We start from the raw sequence: 14220 nt of genomic DNA on the forward strand, positions 1-14220 counted from the left end.
TCTTGTCACCTGACCTACAAATCTGGGGACACAAACCTACAGGGGCTTCCATCCTGTCCTCTGACCTGTGGATTTGGGACTTGCCAGCCCCCCACAATTGTGTGAGCCAATTCCTTGAAGTAAGTTGCTATCTCTCTTTCTCTCTTTATATGTGTGTATATATATATATACCTACCTACCTACCTGTCTGTCTGTGTACTTATTACTGGCTCAGTTTCTCTTGAGAACTCTCACTCAGACAGAGAAGATTGCACTTATTTTGCATATTAGAAAACTGAGGCTGAGAGAGGTTAGGCAACTTGACCCCAAGGCTATTAAGTGGTAAGCTAAGGAATGCTCTTTACCTCCGCTTTTTAAGGTCTCCCAAACACGGCCTGCCTCTAGCAGAAGCTTACATTCTTGTTATGGAGACAGGACATTTGTAGTGGAGGCACTTAGAAGATTAGGCAGTATAGGAAGAGGCTGATGGTATAGCGTGTCTCCTCTCTCTATGCATGCGTGTGCTCTCAGCACGTCATGTAGGTCTGGGCCATGTACTGGGTAAATCCACGCAATCTGGAATTAGATGCCTGGTTTCAAATCTCACTTGGACCACGTCCTATTTGTGTGTCCTTGGCCATGTAGCTCAACTAGTTCTGTGCTATAATTTCTTTACTATAAAACAAGGGTAATGTACCTTCCTTGTTGTTGCGAGGAATACATAAAGTATGTAAAATGATTCAGTACACGGCAAAATATGTTTCCTGCTAGTATGTAAGCTTCACAAAGTCAGTGATTTATGTCTGTTATTCATTCACACACCCTACACACCTAGAAGAGTGCTTGGCATAAACTATTGTTGTTTGCTGTAGAAGCCTGGGTGGCACAGTGGTTAAAGTGCTCGGCTGCTAACCAAAAGGTCGGCGATTTGAACTTACCAGCTGCTCTGCACAAGAAAGATGTGGTAATCTGGTTCTGTAAAGATTTACAGCCTTGGAAACCCTGTGGAGCAGTTCTACTCTGTCCTATAGGGTCACTATGGGTCAGAATTGACTCAGTGGCAGTGGGAGTTTTGGGTGGATTGTTAGCTGTTAATAGTCCAGAGACCCCATACAAAAGGAACAAAACATTATCCAGTTCTCTGCCATACCCCTGATTGGTTGCAAATTTGACTGTTGTGACCCACTGGGTTTTCACTGGCTGATTTTTGGGAGTAGATAGCCAGGCCTCTCTTCCTAGTCTGTTTTAGTCTGGAAGCTCTGCTGAAACCTGTTCAGCATGATTGCAGCACTCAACCTAGACCTTCAGTAAATACATTGTTGAATGGATGAGTGTGCTTTAATACGTGAGTGCCTGCAGCTAGTTGCATTAACAGACATAATGAAGTAGCTGCCACACAGATGTAGGACAGTGACTCTCAGTACAGGATGCCATTAGAAACCCCTGGAGGCTTTTGACTATGCTGACTCGAAGTCCCCACTACAGGCAAAGGCTGCACACCACCTCTGGAGAACCACTGTGAAGGTCACAGCTGTAGGTGCAGAGTAGTACAGGTGTATTGTGTTGAAGTGATATTCTGAATGGCTTACAACTCTCAGGAAAGTTGTGAACAAAAATAAACACAACTTTCCCTTTGGTTCCACAGTAATTACATTCTTGAAAATCTCAGTCTACAATAAAATTTTCAAAAAGTACTGAGCCCATACGTAGGCTCAAATAATCACACACGGTTTGTTTCCATATGTCAATCTCTGCATACCTGACATTCGTGTGGGACTTGTGATAGTTTTTTACTGTGTGAAATATCCTAGCTTTGCAGGTGCCCATGTGGGCCACTTTGAATGTGAGCTATGTTAGTGCCCCTATTAAGTCGATTCCTACTCACGGTGAGCCCGTGTGTGTCAGTGGAAAACTCTGCTCCATTGGGTTTTTAGTGGCTGATTTTTTGGAAGTAGATTGCCAGGGCTTTCTTTTCAGGCATCTCTGGGTGGATTTGAACCAACAACCTTTCTGTTAACAGCTGAATGCTTTAACCATTTGTACCACCCAAGAACTCCAGTGCCTGGAAAACAGACAGACAGACACAAAATTAGATTTTTTTTAAGGCCCTTGGGCAATTAAACTCAGGTGCAGAGTAACTTTTTAGATCATTGGCCCCATTTCTGGGACAAGAAGATGAGTCCACTAGTCTCGAATATGTCAATTGCTTGTCTTTAGGAGGTGTCCTGGCTAAGTGGACCTCCTGAGTCTCTGATGTCTCTCCACATAGCATGCTGGATCTCTCTATGCTCACATGTTGATAGGTGCTGTCGAGTCGGTTCCGACTCATATCAACCCCATGTACTACAGAACAAACACTGCTTGGTCCTCTATCATCGTCACAATCGTTGCTGTGTTTGAGCCCATTGTTGCAGTCACTGTGTCAATCCATCTCGTTGAGGGTCTTCCTCTTTTTTGCTTATCCTAACTTTACCAAGCATGATGTCTTTACCCAGGGAATGGTCTCTCCTGATAACATGTCCAAAGTACGTGAGACGTAGTCTCACCATCCTCCCTTCTAAGGAGCGTTCTGGCTATACTTCTTCCAAGACAGATTTGTTCCTTCTTTTGCCAGTCCATGGTATATTCAATATTCTTCACCACCACCATAATCCAAAGGCATCAATGCTTCTTTGGTTTTCCTTATTCATTGTCCAGCTTTTCCATGCACAGGAGGCAAATTGAAAATATCATGGCGTGAGTCAGGCACACCTTGGTCCTCAAGGTGACATCTCTGCTCTTAACACTTTAAAGGGGTCTTTTGTAGCAGATTTGCCCAGTGCAATGGGCTCTTTGATTTCTTGACTGCTGTTTCCATGGGCATTGATTGTGAATCTAAGAAAAAATGAAATCCTTGACAACTTCCATCTTTTTCTCCGTTTATCATGATGCTGCTTATTGGTCCAGTTGTGAGAATTTTTGTTTTCTTTATGTTGAGGTCTAATCCATACTGAAGTCTGTGGTCTTTGATCTTCATTAGTAAGTACTTCAAGTCCTCTTCACTTTCAGCAAGCAAGATTGTGTCATCTGCAAAACACAGGTTGTTTATGAGTCTTCCTCCAATCCTGATGCCCCATTCTTCTCTATATAACCCAGCTTCTCAGATTATTTGCTCAACATACAGATTGAGTAAGTACTGTGAAAGGTTACAACCTTGATGCACATGTTTCCTGATTTTAAACCACGCCTGATTTTAAACGACTGTGTCTTCATCTATGTACAGGTTCCTCATGAGCACAATTGAATGTTCTGGAATTCCCATTCTTTGCAACCTTATCCATAATTTTTTATGATCCACACAATCGGATGCCTTTCCATAGTCAGTAAAACACAGGTAAACATCTTTTTGGTATTCTCTGCTTTCAGCCAAGATCCAGCTGACATCTGCAACATCGCTCATTCCACGTCCTCTTCTGGATTGGGCTTGAATTTCTGGCAGTTCCCTGTCTATGTACTGCTGCAACTGCTTTTGAATGATCATCAAAATTTTACTCGCGTGTGATATTAAAGACATTGTTTGATAATTTTCCCATTCTGTTGGATAATCTTTCTTTGGAATGGACACAAGTATGGATCTCTTTCAGCTGGTTGGCCAGGTAGCTGTCTTCCAAATTTCTTGGCATAGACTCGTGAGCACCTTCAGCGCTGCATCTGTTTATTCAAACATCTCAGTTGGTATTCCGTCTATTCCTGGAGCCTTGTTTTTCGCCAGTGCCTTCAGTGCAGCTTGGACTTCTTCCTTCAGTACCATCGGCTCTTGATCATACGCTACCATCTGAAATAGTCAAATGTCAACCAATTCTTTTTGGTACAGTGACTCTTTATATTCCTTCCATCTTCTTTTGATGCTTTCTGCATTGTTCAATATTTTCCCCTAGAATCCTTAAGTATTGCAACTTGAGGCTTGAATTTTTTCTTTGGTTTTTTAGCTTGAGAAATACCAAGCATGTTCTTCCCTTTTGCTTTTCTAACTTCAGGTCTTTGCACTTTTCATTGCAATACTGTACTTTGTCTTCTTGAGCTGCTCTTTGAAATCTTCTGTTCTTTTACTTCATCATTTCTTCCATTCTCTTTAGATGCTCTACTTTCAAGAGCAAGTTTCAGAATCTCTTCTGAATCCATTTTTTGTCTCTTCTTTCTTTTTAATGGTCTTTTGCTTTCTTCGTGTATCATGTTCTTAATGTCATCCCACAACTTGTCTAGTCTTAGGCCATTAGTGATCAATGTGTCAAATCTATTCTGGAGATGGTCTCTAAATTCAGGTGGGATATACTAGAGGTTGTACTTTGGCTCTTGTGGACTTGTTCTAATTTTCTTCAGCTTCAGCTCGAACTTGTGTATGAGCAATTGAGGGTCTGTTCCACAGTGGGCCCCTGGCCTTGTTCTGACTGATGATATTGAGCTTCTCCATTGACTCTTTCCACACATGTAGTTGAGTTCATCCCCCTTTGTATTCCAACCAGCAAGGTCCATGTGTACAGTAGCCATTTATGTTGTTGAAAAAAGGTATTTGCAATGACTAAAGCTTGATCATTTCCATAGTCCCACCCAATCATTGTGTGGGAGTCACAAAGACTATGGCTAGAAGGGCCATATTAAGTAATTCACTGCACTGCAGGGCCCTGTAAACCTGGAGTCAGATGGAGCCAGAGAGGATTGAAAGAAATTTACAGAATGGATAATTAGAGGATCTGTTGGTTTCCTGGGGCCGCCACAACAAGGTGCCACGAACTGGGTGCCTGTAAACAGAAATTTATTGTCTCACAGTTCTGTAGACTTGAATGTCTGAAATTGAGGTGTCTGCAGGGCTGTGCTCTCTCTGAAGGCTGTAGGTGAGGATCCTTCCTTCCCTATTCCTAGCTTCTGGTTGCTGCTGGAGATCCTTGGTGTTCCTTGATTTGTAGATACTTCACTCCAGGCTGCCTTTGTCTTCCACGGCCATCTTCCCTCTGTGTTTCCTGCTGTGTCTGTGTGTCTCCTCCTCTTTTATAAAGATATTTATCATATTAGATTAGCACCCTACGGTAGTATGATCTCATGTTAACTGATAAAATCTTCAAAGACCCTATTTCTAATCAAGGTCACATTCACAGATGCAGGGGTTAGGACTTCAACAGATCTTTTGGGGGAGCACAATTCAATCCATAACAGGATATTCTGGCTAAGCAATCACTTTTTTAAAAACTTATTTTCTCATAATTATAAAAAAATTGTTTATGAGAGTATATGTTACACATTTCTTTTAATAAGTAAACTATGAAAATACTAACACTGTCTCATACCCTTTAGGAAGGTTGTAGCAACACAACATGACTCCATCTTAATGTTGATCACAAAGCCTTTCTGCTGTCTCTCAGGCTTCTCCACGTTGAAGTCTACCTCAGTTTGCCTTTATCTTTAAAGAGCTGCTTTGAAGGGTTTCTGGCCCTTTCCAGGAAGAATATCACTGAAATGTAAGGCTGGAGATATAATTCAAATGACCCTAATCAGATTTCTCAACGCTTGATCTAATCAGCAAGCTGGTTTCCTTGGCTTCTTGGTCAAGTTCATTCATTAACCCAGAAAACGTTTATTGACAATATGCTGCGTCTATCCCTGGGCTAGAATGTAATAAGATTAGCAGACGAACTGAGCCCTGTCCTTTAGGAGTTTATAGTCTTATTGAATGAAGTGAAGGAAATAATAGAATCTATTTGAAATGTATGGTGGCTTTTATGCTTAAAATATGTTAGAGGTCTTTCATGGCAGGTAATTGACATGAAGCGTGACTTTGTGCTCTTGAAACTGCACATTAGAGCACGTTTTCTTTTCATATCCGTTTCTCACTTAATGTTGCAGTTCTCCTTTGCAAAGATTCTTTTGTGATTACAGTTATCCCCCACCAAGTGTTGCCGTGAAGTTAATGGAAAGAGTCATTGGCGTTTATTTCACGGTTTTGCTGACTGTAGGCTTGGGAGGATTCTGAGCAGGAGGAAAGAAGGAGAAACAGAAATCCCGTTGATTTTTTTATTGGAACCGATTCTAGTATACAACCCCTGCCTCCCCAACACATACACAGTTCCATCAGACTCTTAAATGCCATCTTCCACAACCAAGACAAATTCAAACAGAAAAAATAACTTACTCTAATTTTGAGGTCGGAGAAATAATGACATTGCTTTCTTGCTTTGGGGAAAAAACATGTGTATGCGTGTATGAACGCAGAAGAAAAGATTTCCTTCCGTGGTGATTAGGAGAATGGAAAGCTGTAATCAGACCTTAAGCTCCCTTTCTCATCGTGCCTATAATTATTTTTTCTATTCTCTTTCTTATGTAATGTCCTTTGTAAGACCCTTTTACCGATACAAACTGGCAGCCACTTTGATGTTTCTTACTTCTTTTCCCTCCTAATTAATGTTTACATGGGTGGTAGATATACAATTTTCTTTTATTAATGTTGTATAAAACCAGCCTTAAATTTGCATCCACAATGAGGAATAAATAATCAACAGAATCCCTGATTTAAATGTTTCTATTCACAGGCTAGGAAGAGCACATTCTTTGACTGTGTGTGTCTTCAGGGCTTAGCTGGATTTGTATGTCTCTTACAACCACAGAGTCTCTGGGGGGTGCAAATGGTTACTGCACTGGGCTGCTAACAGAAGGATTGGAGGTTCCAGTCTACCCAGAGGTGCCTGGGAAGAAAGACCTGGTGATTTGCTTCTGAAAAATCAGCCACTGACGACCTCGTGGAGCACAGTTCAGCGGTGACGCACATGGGGTCACCATGAGTTGGAGCTGACCCCACAGCAGCTGGGTTTGTCCTATAGCTGCAGTGGTTTTCCAGTGATCCGGGCATCCCTTACGCCCTAATCTGGTTACTCCAGTAATTAGCCCCTTCTGAAGTCTTAACGGGAGCCCTGGTGGTGCAGCGGCTAAGAGCTCGGCTGCCCGCAGTGCTGCTCTGTCCTAGGGTTGCTATGAGTAGGAATGGATTCAATGGCAACAGTTTTTTGTTTTGTTTCTTTTTTTGATCTTTTGAAGTCTTAACTAGGAAGAGTACTCAGGTTTTGGTAGTCAGAGTTTGCAACTTTTGATGAATTAAATACATTTGCCCTGTGGTTTTTACTGGTGCCTAATAGAATTTTATTTCTTCTTCCCCCTCCTCTTCTTTTTTAAATTTTATTTGTTGTTGTTGTTGAGAATATTCACAGCAGACATACACCGGTTCAACAGTTTCTACCTGTACAATCCAGTGACACTGATTACTTTCTTCAAGTTGTGCAACCATTCTCACCCTCCTTTTCTGAGTTGTTCCTACTCTTCCTCCTTCTTTTTTTGATCTTAACTGTCTGGGGCAATTCATGAAAAGATGAAGAATTCATGTGTTTAAATCCACCTGAGATTTAGGAAGCCTTCAGCCATTCTAAGGCTAGTGCTTAGGCACTGTTTAGTCATTTTTGTTAAAACATTTAGATTTAGGTTTTGGTGATGGAATCAAACTTGGAACCTGTAGATTCTGAACTCACAGAGGTTTGGCTTTCTGGCGGTGAAAACTGACTCAGAGCCTCCGTACAGAGCCCTTCGGGGTGGGGTGGGGTGGGGTAGGGTGGGGGCGGAGCCCAGCTGGGAAGGCTAAAGACACTCCTTGAACTTAGGTGGAGGAAAAAGGTTGAGGGAAGAAGAGTCTGCATACAAGACTCTTCCCTGTTCTTTCCTTATTGCTCAGTGATACAGAATCTACTTTGGGGTGAAGGGCCAAAATGATGTTGCTAATTATTTGCCTTGATGATAGTGAGGAAAGAGAACAAACATGTCATCAGACTGTCTCCATAAAGCCCTGCATCCTTGCAGTGACTCTTTGGGGGATTATAGAAAGCAAGTACATTGCTAGCTGCCCAGTGGGAGCTAGTGAAAGTACGCTGCCAGCAAGCTCGATATTATCCCTGCTGACTAATGAAGACCTCGCATCTGTTTCTGGGACTTTCTGGGTAGGAATGTGAAAGAGGGAAGAACAGGGCTGGATGCTGGCTGAGCTCTCAGCTGCACCTGGCCGCTGGCTGATGACTGTACCATCCTGAGCTTTCTTCTGTTTTCCAGCCAGCTTCTCCTCTCCTTTTGGGGCAGCTGACCGTGTTGCTCAGCTTTACAAATTCCACTTCTGGGTGGAGTTTGCAGAGACCCAAGACCAGGACAGAGAGGTTGCCTGCCTTTAAAGGCTCAACAAAGCTTTCAGATGCTGCTGTAGTTTAAAAAGAGGTAGCATCACCCCTTGTTGTGGTTATTACACTCATGGCAACCCCATGTGACAGAGTCGAACTGCCCCTTAGGGTTTCCTAGGCTGTAATCTTTATGGGAGCAGATCGTCAGGTCTTACGTGGAGCTGCTGAGTAGATTCGAACTACCAACCTTTTGATTAGCAGCCAGGAGCTTAACTGTTGCACCAGCAGGACTCCTTAGCGTCCCTTATTCCTGCTGCTGTCCTGGCACAGGCCTTTTCCTTCAGTGGCTCGCCTTCAGTGGCGCAGTCACGATGGGACGCTCCATCCCTCGGCTCATCACTGTCTTCCTTTCCCCCATTTCACTGCCTGTAGCCCCTTTGGAGGGAACATTCGGAGTTCAGTGGTAGAATTCTCACCTTCCATGAGGGAGACCTGTGTTTGATTCCCGGCCAGTGCACCTCCACTGCAGCCACCACCTGTCTGTAAGTGCAGGCTTGTGTTGCTAGGATGCTGAACAGCTTTCAGTGGAGCTACCAGACCAAGGCAGACTAGGAAGAAAGGCCTGGTGATCTACTTCTGAAAACCAGTAAAAATCCTATGAATCGTGACGGTCTGATCCACAGTGGATCGCGGGGATGGTGCAGGACTGGGCAGCACTTCCTTCCATTGTGTGTGGGGTTGCCCTGAGTCGGGGCGACTAGATGGCAGCCGCTGTTGGAGATGACCTCTCCTCCCTTTCCTTATTCCTCAGCTGAGTGAAGGGGTCCGAGGAGCTGAGCCTCCCTAGGGATCCGCGGTCGGGGGACGGATCCCTACTGTGAGCTACAGAGAGCCCAGTGGGCTGAGGGGAAGGAGATAGTGAAGTTGTTGGTGTTTTCTCCCCAGGGCGCCCCCTAGGGGTCTGGGTAAGTCACTGCTCTCCCACCGGCCCCAATGCACTTGCTCCCATCTAGCGGAGTTTGAAACCTTTAGGGCACAGAGGCAGCCGCGGGGAGGGTGTGTGCGGGAGGATTCCTGCACCTGCCCTCCCACTGATTCCACGCGCAGAGCTGCCTATCGCAGACTCCGTCTGCTCCTGATTCCAGTAATCCTCGGATCACACGGCCACGGAGACAGAGCCCTTCTCCCCTGCAGGGAGCCACTTAGTTAACATCATGCACAAATCAGCATTAATGTTTAAGCTCAGGAGTCCCTGAGTGGAGCAAATGGTTAAGACAACCTAGAGGTTAGCAGTTCAAACCCACCCAGAGGCACCTTGGAAGTAAGGCCTGGTAATCTCCTCCCAAGAAGTCACAGCCTTGAGAACACCATGGAGCAGCTCTACTCTGCTTACTTGAGGTCACCAGGAGTCATCATTGACTCAGTGGTAACTAACAACATCAGCATGTAAGCTCGAGACCCTTGTCTGATGTTTTTCAGGGTGCTGTTCAGAAACTGAACTTCCCTCATTCCTAATGATGCCACCAGATCTCCCAGAGTGGTCCCTGCTTTCCTCCTTCTTCTTGCTGTTCTTGTTCTCCTCACTGGCTCTCCTCTTGCCCCTTCCCTTTCTCAGCAGTAGTGTGGGTGTTTGCTAAGGCCGCTCCTCTGCTTTCTCACCTTTGCTGACCAAGGCCAGGGCTGGCTTCCTCCTGCTCTTCTGCTTCCTCCCCTCCTTCCTTAGCTGATTGGGTCGTGCTCCACCCAGCAAACCTCAGACCTAACCAGTGCACCCTGGTCTTCTTTGTGCATCTTGCTAAGGTAGTGGTGTAAAAGCGTTTGCCATCTCTCGGCAGATACAAACCAGTCTTTGCCCATTTAGGGCCTCAAGTTCCCTGTAGTAGGGCCTCTGCAAGGTAGGCGAATGTTCTTGAGCTGAGAAGAGTGACCACTGAGCTGTCTCCAGGCGTGGAGAGGATTGGATTTTGTGGGAAATGAAGGCACTTCAGTGGAAGGCAGCTTACCTTGCTTCTAGCCCATGGCAATGTTAACATGGTCCAGGTACTGTGGCTGCCCAAGCCTGAGGACTTTCTTTATCAATGAAGAGACCTGCATTCTTACCCACCGCCCAGTAGGGGTTGACATTGTAATTTCAGGCCCCGAAGCAATTATTCCCCCCGGCCCTCCCTGTGTTTGGGAACCACCACACCCTCTGTCGTTGTTAGCTGCCATCCAGTTGACTCTAACTCATGGTGACCTTATGTGCAACAGAACAAAAGATTGCCAGTCTGTGCTGTCCTCATGATCACCAGCATGTTCCTGTCCTTCGTTGTGGCTGTTGTGCCAAACCATCTCGCTCGCCAAGGGTCTCCCCTACCCTCGTTGGCCCTCTGCTTCACCAAACATGATATCTGCCTCCAGCTACTGATCCCTCCTAATGATGTGTCCAAAGCCATTGAGTCAGGCAGTATTCTTTCGTGATCCATAGGGTTTTCATTAGCTTATTTTGGGAACTAGATTGCCAGGCCTTTCTTCCCGGTCCATCTTAGCCTGGAAGCTCTGCTGAACCCTGTCCACCATGGGTGACCCTGCTGGTATTTGAAATCCCAGTGGCATAGCTTCTGGCATCACAGCACTGTGCAATCTACCCCAGTATAATATGCAGATGGGTGGCGGATCTTCACTTTTGAGAAGCATCTTCCATCACATCTGTAGAGGTCTTCGCTTGTGGAAGACGAACTCAGGCATCATTTCCACCCCGTGGCACTTTGAGCTCTGTATTTCCTCCTGACATTGGTTTTCTTTGTATTTTCTCTTCTTGCTGCAGGAAGGCAATCTCCCGGGCAGGCCTGCAGCACCTGGCTCCTGTGCACCCGCTCAGCCTCCCTGTGGCCAACGGCCCCGCGAAGGAGCCCAGAGCGACTCTGGACTGGAGCGTAGGTGTTGGCTCTTTCTTCCTGATATAATTTTAGTTGCATGTTGTGTTTCTCTTTCTCTGAATTCCTATAACAACAAGCAAGACTTCCATAATAACTTCCAGTGTTACTCACTGACCAGTCTTTAGCTATCCAAGTTCCATGTACAAACTCCTAGGAACATAGCAAGTCCTTGGATAGTGCAAATGGTTTGCACTCAACTACTAACCTAAAGGGTGGTGGTTCAGACCCACCCAGTGATGCCACAAATAAAAGGCCTGGTGAGTTGCTTCCATAAAGATACCAAAAAAACCCAAACCTGTCGCTGTCGAGATGATTCTGACTCATAGTGACCCTACAGGACAGGGTAGAACTGCCCCATAGGGTTTCCAAGGAGAGGCTGGTGGATTTGAACTGCTGACCTTTTGGTTAGCAGCCAAATACTTAACCACTGCACCACCAGGGCTCCTGCGTAAAGATACTTCTATAAAAATACCAGTGGAAGCTATGCCACTAGTGTCTCACATACCAGCGGGGTCATCCACGGTAGACATAAAGATATAGCCAAGGAAACCCCACGGAGCACAGTTCTCCCCTGTAACCTGTGGGGTCACCGAGAGTCGGTGTCTACTGCAGGGCAACTGGTAGGAATGTAGCTCCTTTATATGAAGTCAGAGTGTTAAGGACAAAAATGAAAACGTCATGAGTCATTTGAAGCGAGCCTGCCTGCATGCGCAGCCGTGAGAGCAGAAGCACTTCCATGCCCAAGCTTTACTGGTTCCTGCCAAGTTGACGATAGATAGAGCTTCCCCACAGCGGCCTCGTGGAAACCAAGTGCGGTTCCCTCAGCTTCAGCTGCCTCTGTTTTGTGCCTTTTTTTCTGAGAGACAATGATGTCACTTATAACCCAGGCACTCTGTATTCCTGTCCTTTACATGCCCTACCCCCGCCCAAAGGTGGGTGACTCTTGCGTCAGTGGGTTGAGTATGTTAGCTGATTGATTACTTCTTATGTCATTTTTAAATTTATTATTACTATTTTTTAATAACAATATTGTGTTTTCAGTGACGGTTTACACAGCAGTTTAGGTTCCCATTCGCAAGTTGTTCAGTGACATTGGTTACGTTCTTCACAATGTGTGGACATTCTCATTATTTCCGTGCTGGTCATTCTGTTTCCATTAATCTAGTTCCCCGGCCCCCTTACGATCGCATCTTTGTTGACTGTTTGGCTTCATATAGATGAGCTTTAAAAGGAGCACAGTACTAATGGGTGATAGTCATTATTTTTTGAGCCAATTTCTTAATTAGCTACAAGGTGACCTCAGGGGTTAGTTTCTGTTCCAGGTTTGAAGAGTATCTCAGGGCAATAGTTGCAGGGAGTCCTCCAGTCTCAAGCAACCTAGTAGGTCTGTTTTTTTTTTTTTTTTCATTTTGTTTTAGGAATTTGAGGTTCTGTTCCACATTCTTCTTCCTTTCTGTCAGGGTCCATCTATTGTGGCCCTGGTTAGGATGGTCGGTAGCGGTAGCCGGGCACTGATTACTTTTGACCAAAACCCATTCACAAAAGCTGCTCACTTAATTTGTAGTCCGAAGTTTGCAATCCTTAAGCCGGTCAGAAACCATTCATAGAGAATACCCAGTGAGTCAGGTCTTTGGCAGAAGCTGTCGCTAACTGTGCATGAAAGATCTTATCTTTCCTGAAGGGTAAAAGTGTAGGAGAGCTGTCCTGAAAAGCTGCCAGTCTGCTCTTAGGGCGAACCTGGTTTAGGATCGTTAGTTGAGTTTGAATAGAGGGGATAATCTGTGTTCTTTGCTTCCTAGATGAACCCCTGTAGAGAATGGTGGGGGGGGGGAAAGAGATTTTATTTTTAGCAAGAGTGCCATGATTTAATGCCCTTTGTGTGAGATAATTTCTCCCTCTCCCAGCACACACTAACATTCTTACTTTGCGTCCTGGATGCATTCCAATGTGTCCTGGACACATACCTGGCAAAAGACTGCATTTAACTGAAATGCATCTTCTTCCTTGATGGAGATACTGTTGTACTGAGACTCCTCAGGTGCCACTAAGCATGCTGAAGCGGTTCAGGAAGAATGTTCTTCTCTTGGAGTTTCCCTTTGCTCCGGGACAGTTATTTAATACACTCTTAAACCGTAACAGAGTACGAATATCGCTCAGCTATTAAATAGAAAGTTGGTGGTTTGAACCCACCCAGCAGTACCATAGCAGGCCAGTGGGCACCAGAAAAGAACTCGACACTCAGAATTCAGGTGGCGACACCCCTGGTGGAGCAGCCCACAGGGTGCCATTGGAACATGAGGAAGGACACGCCATCCCTATTTGATGGTGGAGGTGGTTGCTGGCTACAATTGAGTCAGCCCCTGACTCATGGCGACCCCATGCAAAACAGAACAGAACACTACTTGGCTCTGCACCATCCCCACGATGGGTTGCAGATAGGACCATTGTGATCCATAGTGTTTTCACTGGCTGATTTCTGGAAGTAGATTGCCAGGCATCATAGCAACACGTGAAAATGCTTTTAAAAAGAGGTATCCTGGCTGAGCTGAAACTTGGCTAGAAGGTACTGTTTTCGGGTTCTTCTAGAGAGTTATGTACTCGAATATTTCATTTTATGTACAGAGTAAGGGGAGAGCAGACAGGAAAGGACATCTAAGGCTGGGTTTGTCCAGCAGGAAATGCTCTGGAAGTGTTTAACAAAAGAAGAAAACCTGAAGCCCTTATCTGAAGACACTTCATCTGAGGGCTTACCTAGAGATTGCTGTGGAAGGACCTACTAGATGTGACTCTGAAAAAAACATATCTGTGGGCTAATACTCTCCTGGAAGGAGTACAGCCAGAATGCTCCTTAGAAGCAAGAATGGCGAGACATCATCTCACGTACTTTGGACATATTATCAATAGGGATCAGTCCCTGCAGAAGGACATCATGCTTGGTAGAGGGTCAGAAAAAAGAGGAAGACCCTCAATGACATGGATTGACACAGTGGCTGCAACAATGGGCTCAAGCATAGCAACGATTGTGAGGATGACGCAGGACCAGGCAGTGTTTTCGTTCTTTTGTACACAGGGTCACTATGAGTTGGAAGCGAATCGAGGGCACCTAACAACGATAACAACAACAACTGGAATTTGCCAACAGA

At 45.1% G+C, this 14220-nt stretch overlaps 1 protein-coding gene across 2 annotated transcripts in view; it reads left to right on the forward strand.

Annotated features, from left to right (window-relative positions):
- The window catches only part of DGKI (diacylglycerol kinase iota), a 491392-nt gene that overhangs the window by 152703 nt on the left and 324469 nt on the right, over window positions 1-14220 (forward strand). For both annotated transcript variants that reach the window (XM_064289678.1, XM_064289679.1), the window contains exon 2: window positions 10966-11074. In XM_064289678.1, coding sequence (XP_064145748.1) covers window positions 10966-11074 — 109 coding nt within the window. The remainder of the gene's footprint in view (window positions 1-10965; window positions 11075-14220) is intronic.

The sequence above is a fragment of the Loxodonta africana genome, chromosome 8, assembly GCF_030014295.1.
Source record: "Loxodonta africana isolate mLoxAfr1 chromosome 8, mLoxAfr1.hap2, whole genome shotgun sequence".
Taxonomy (NCBI): Eukaryota; Metazoa; Chordata; class Mammalia; order Proboscidea; family Elephantidae; genus Loxodonta; species Loxodonta africana.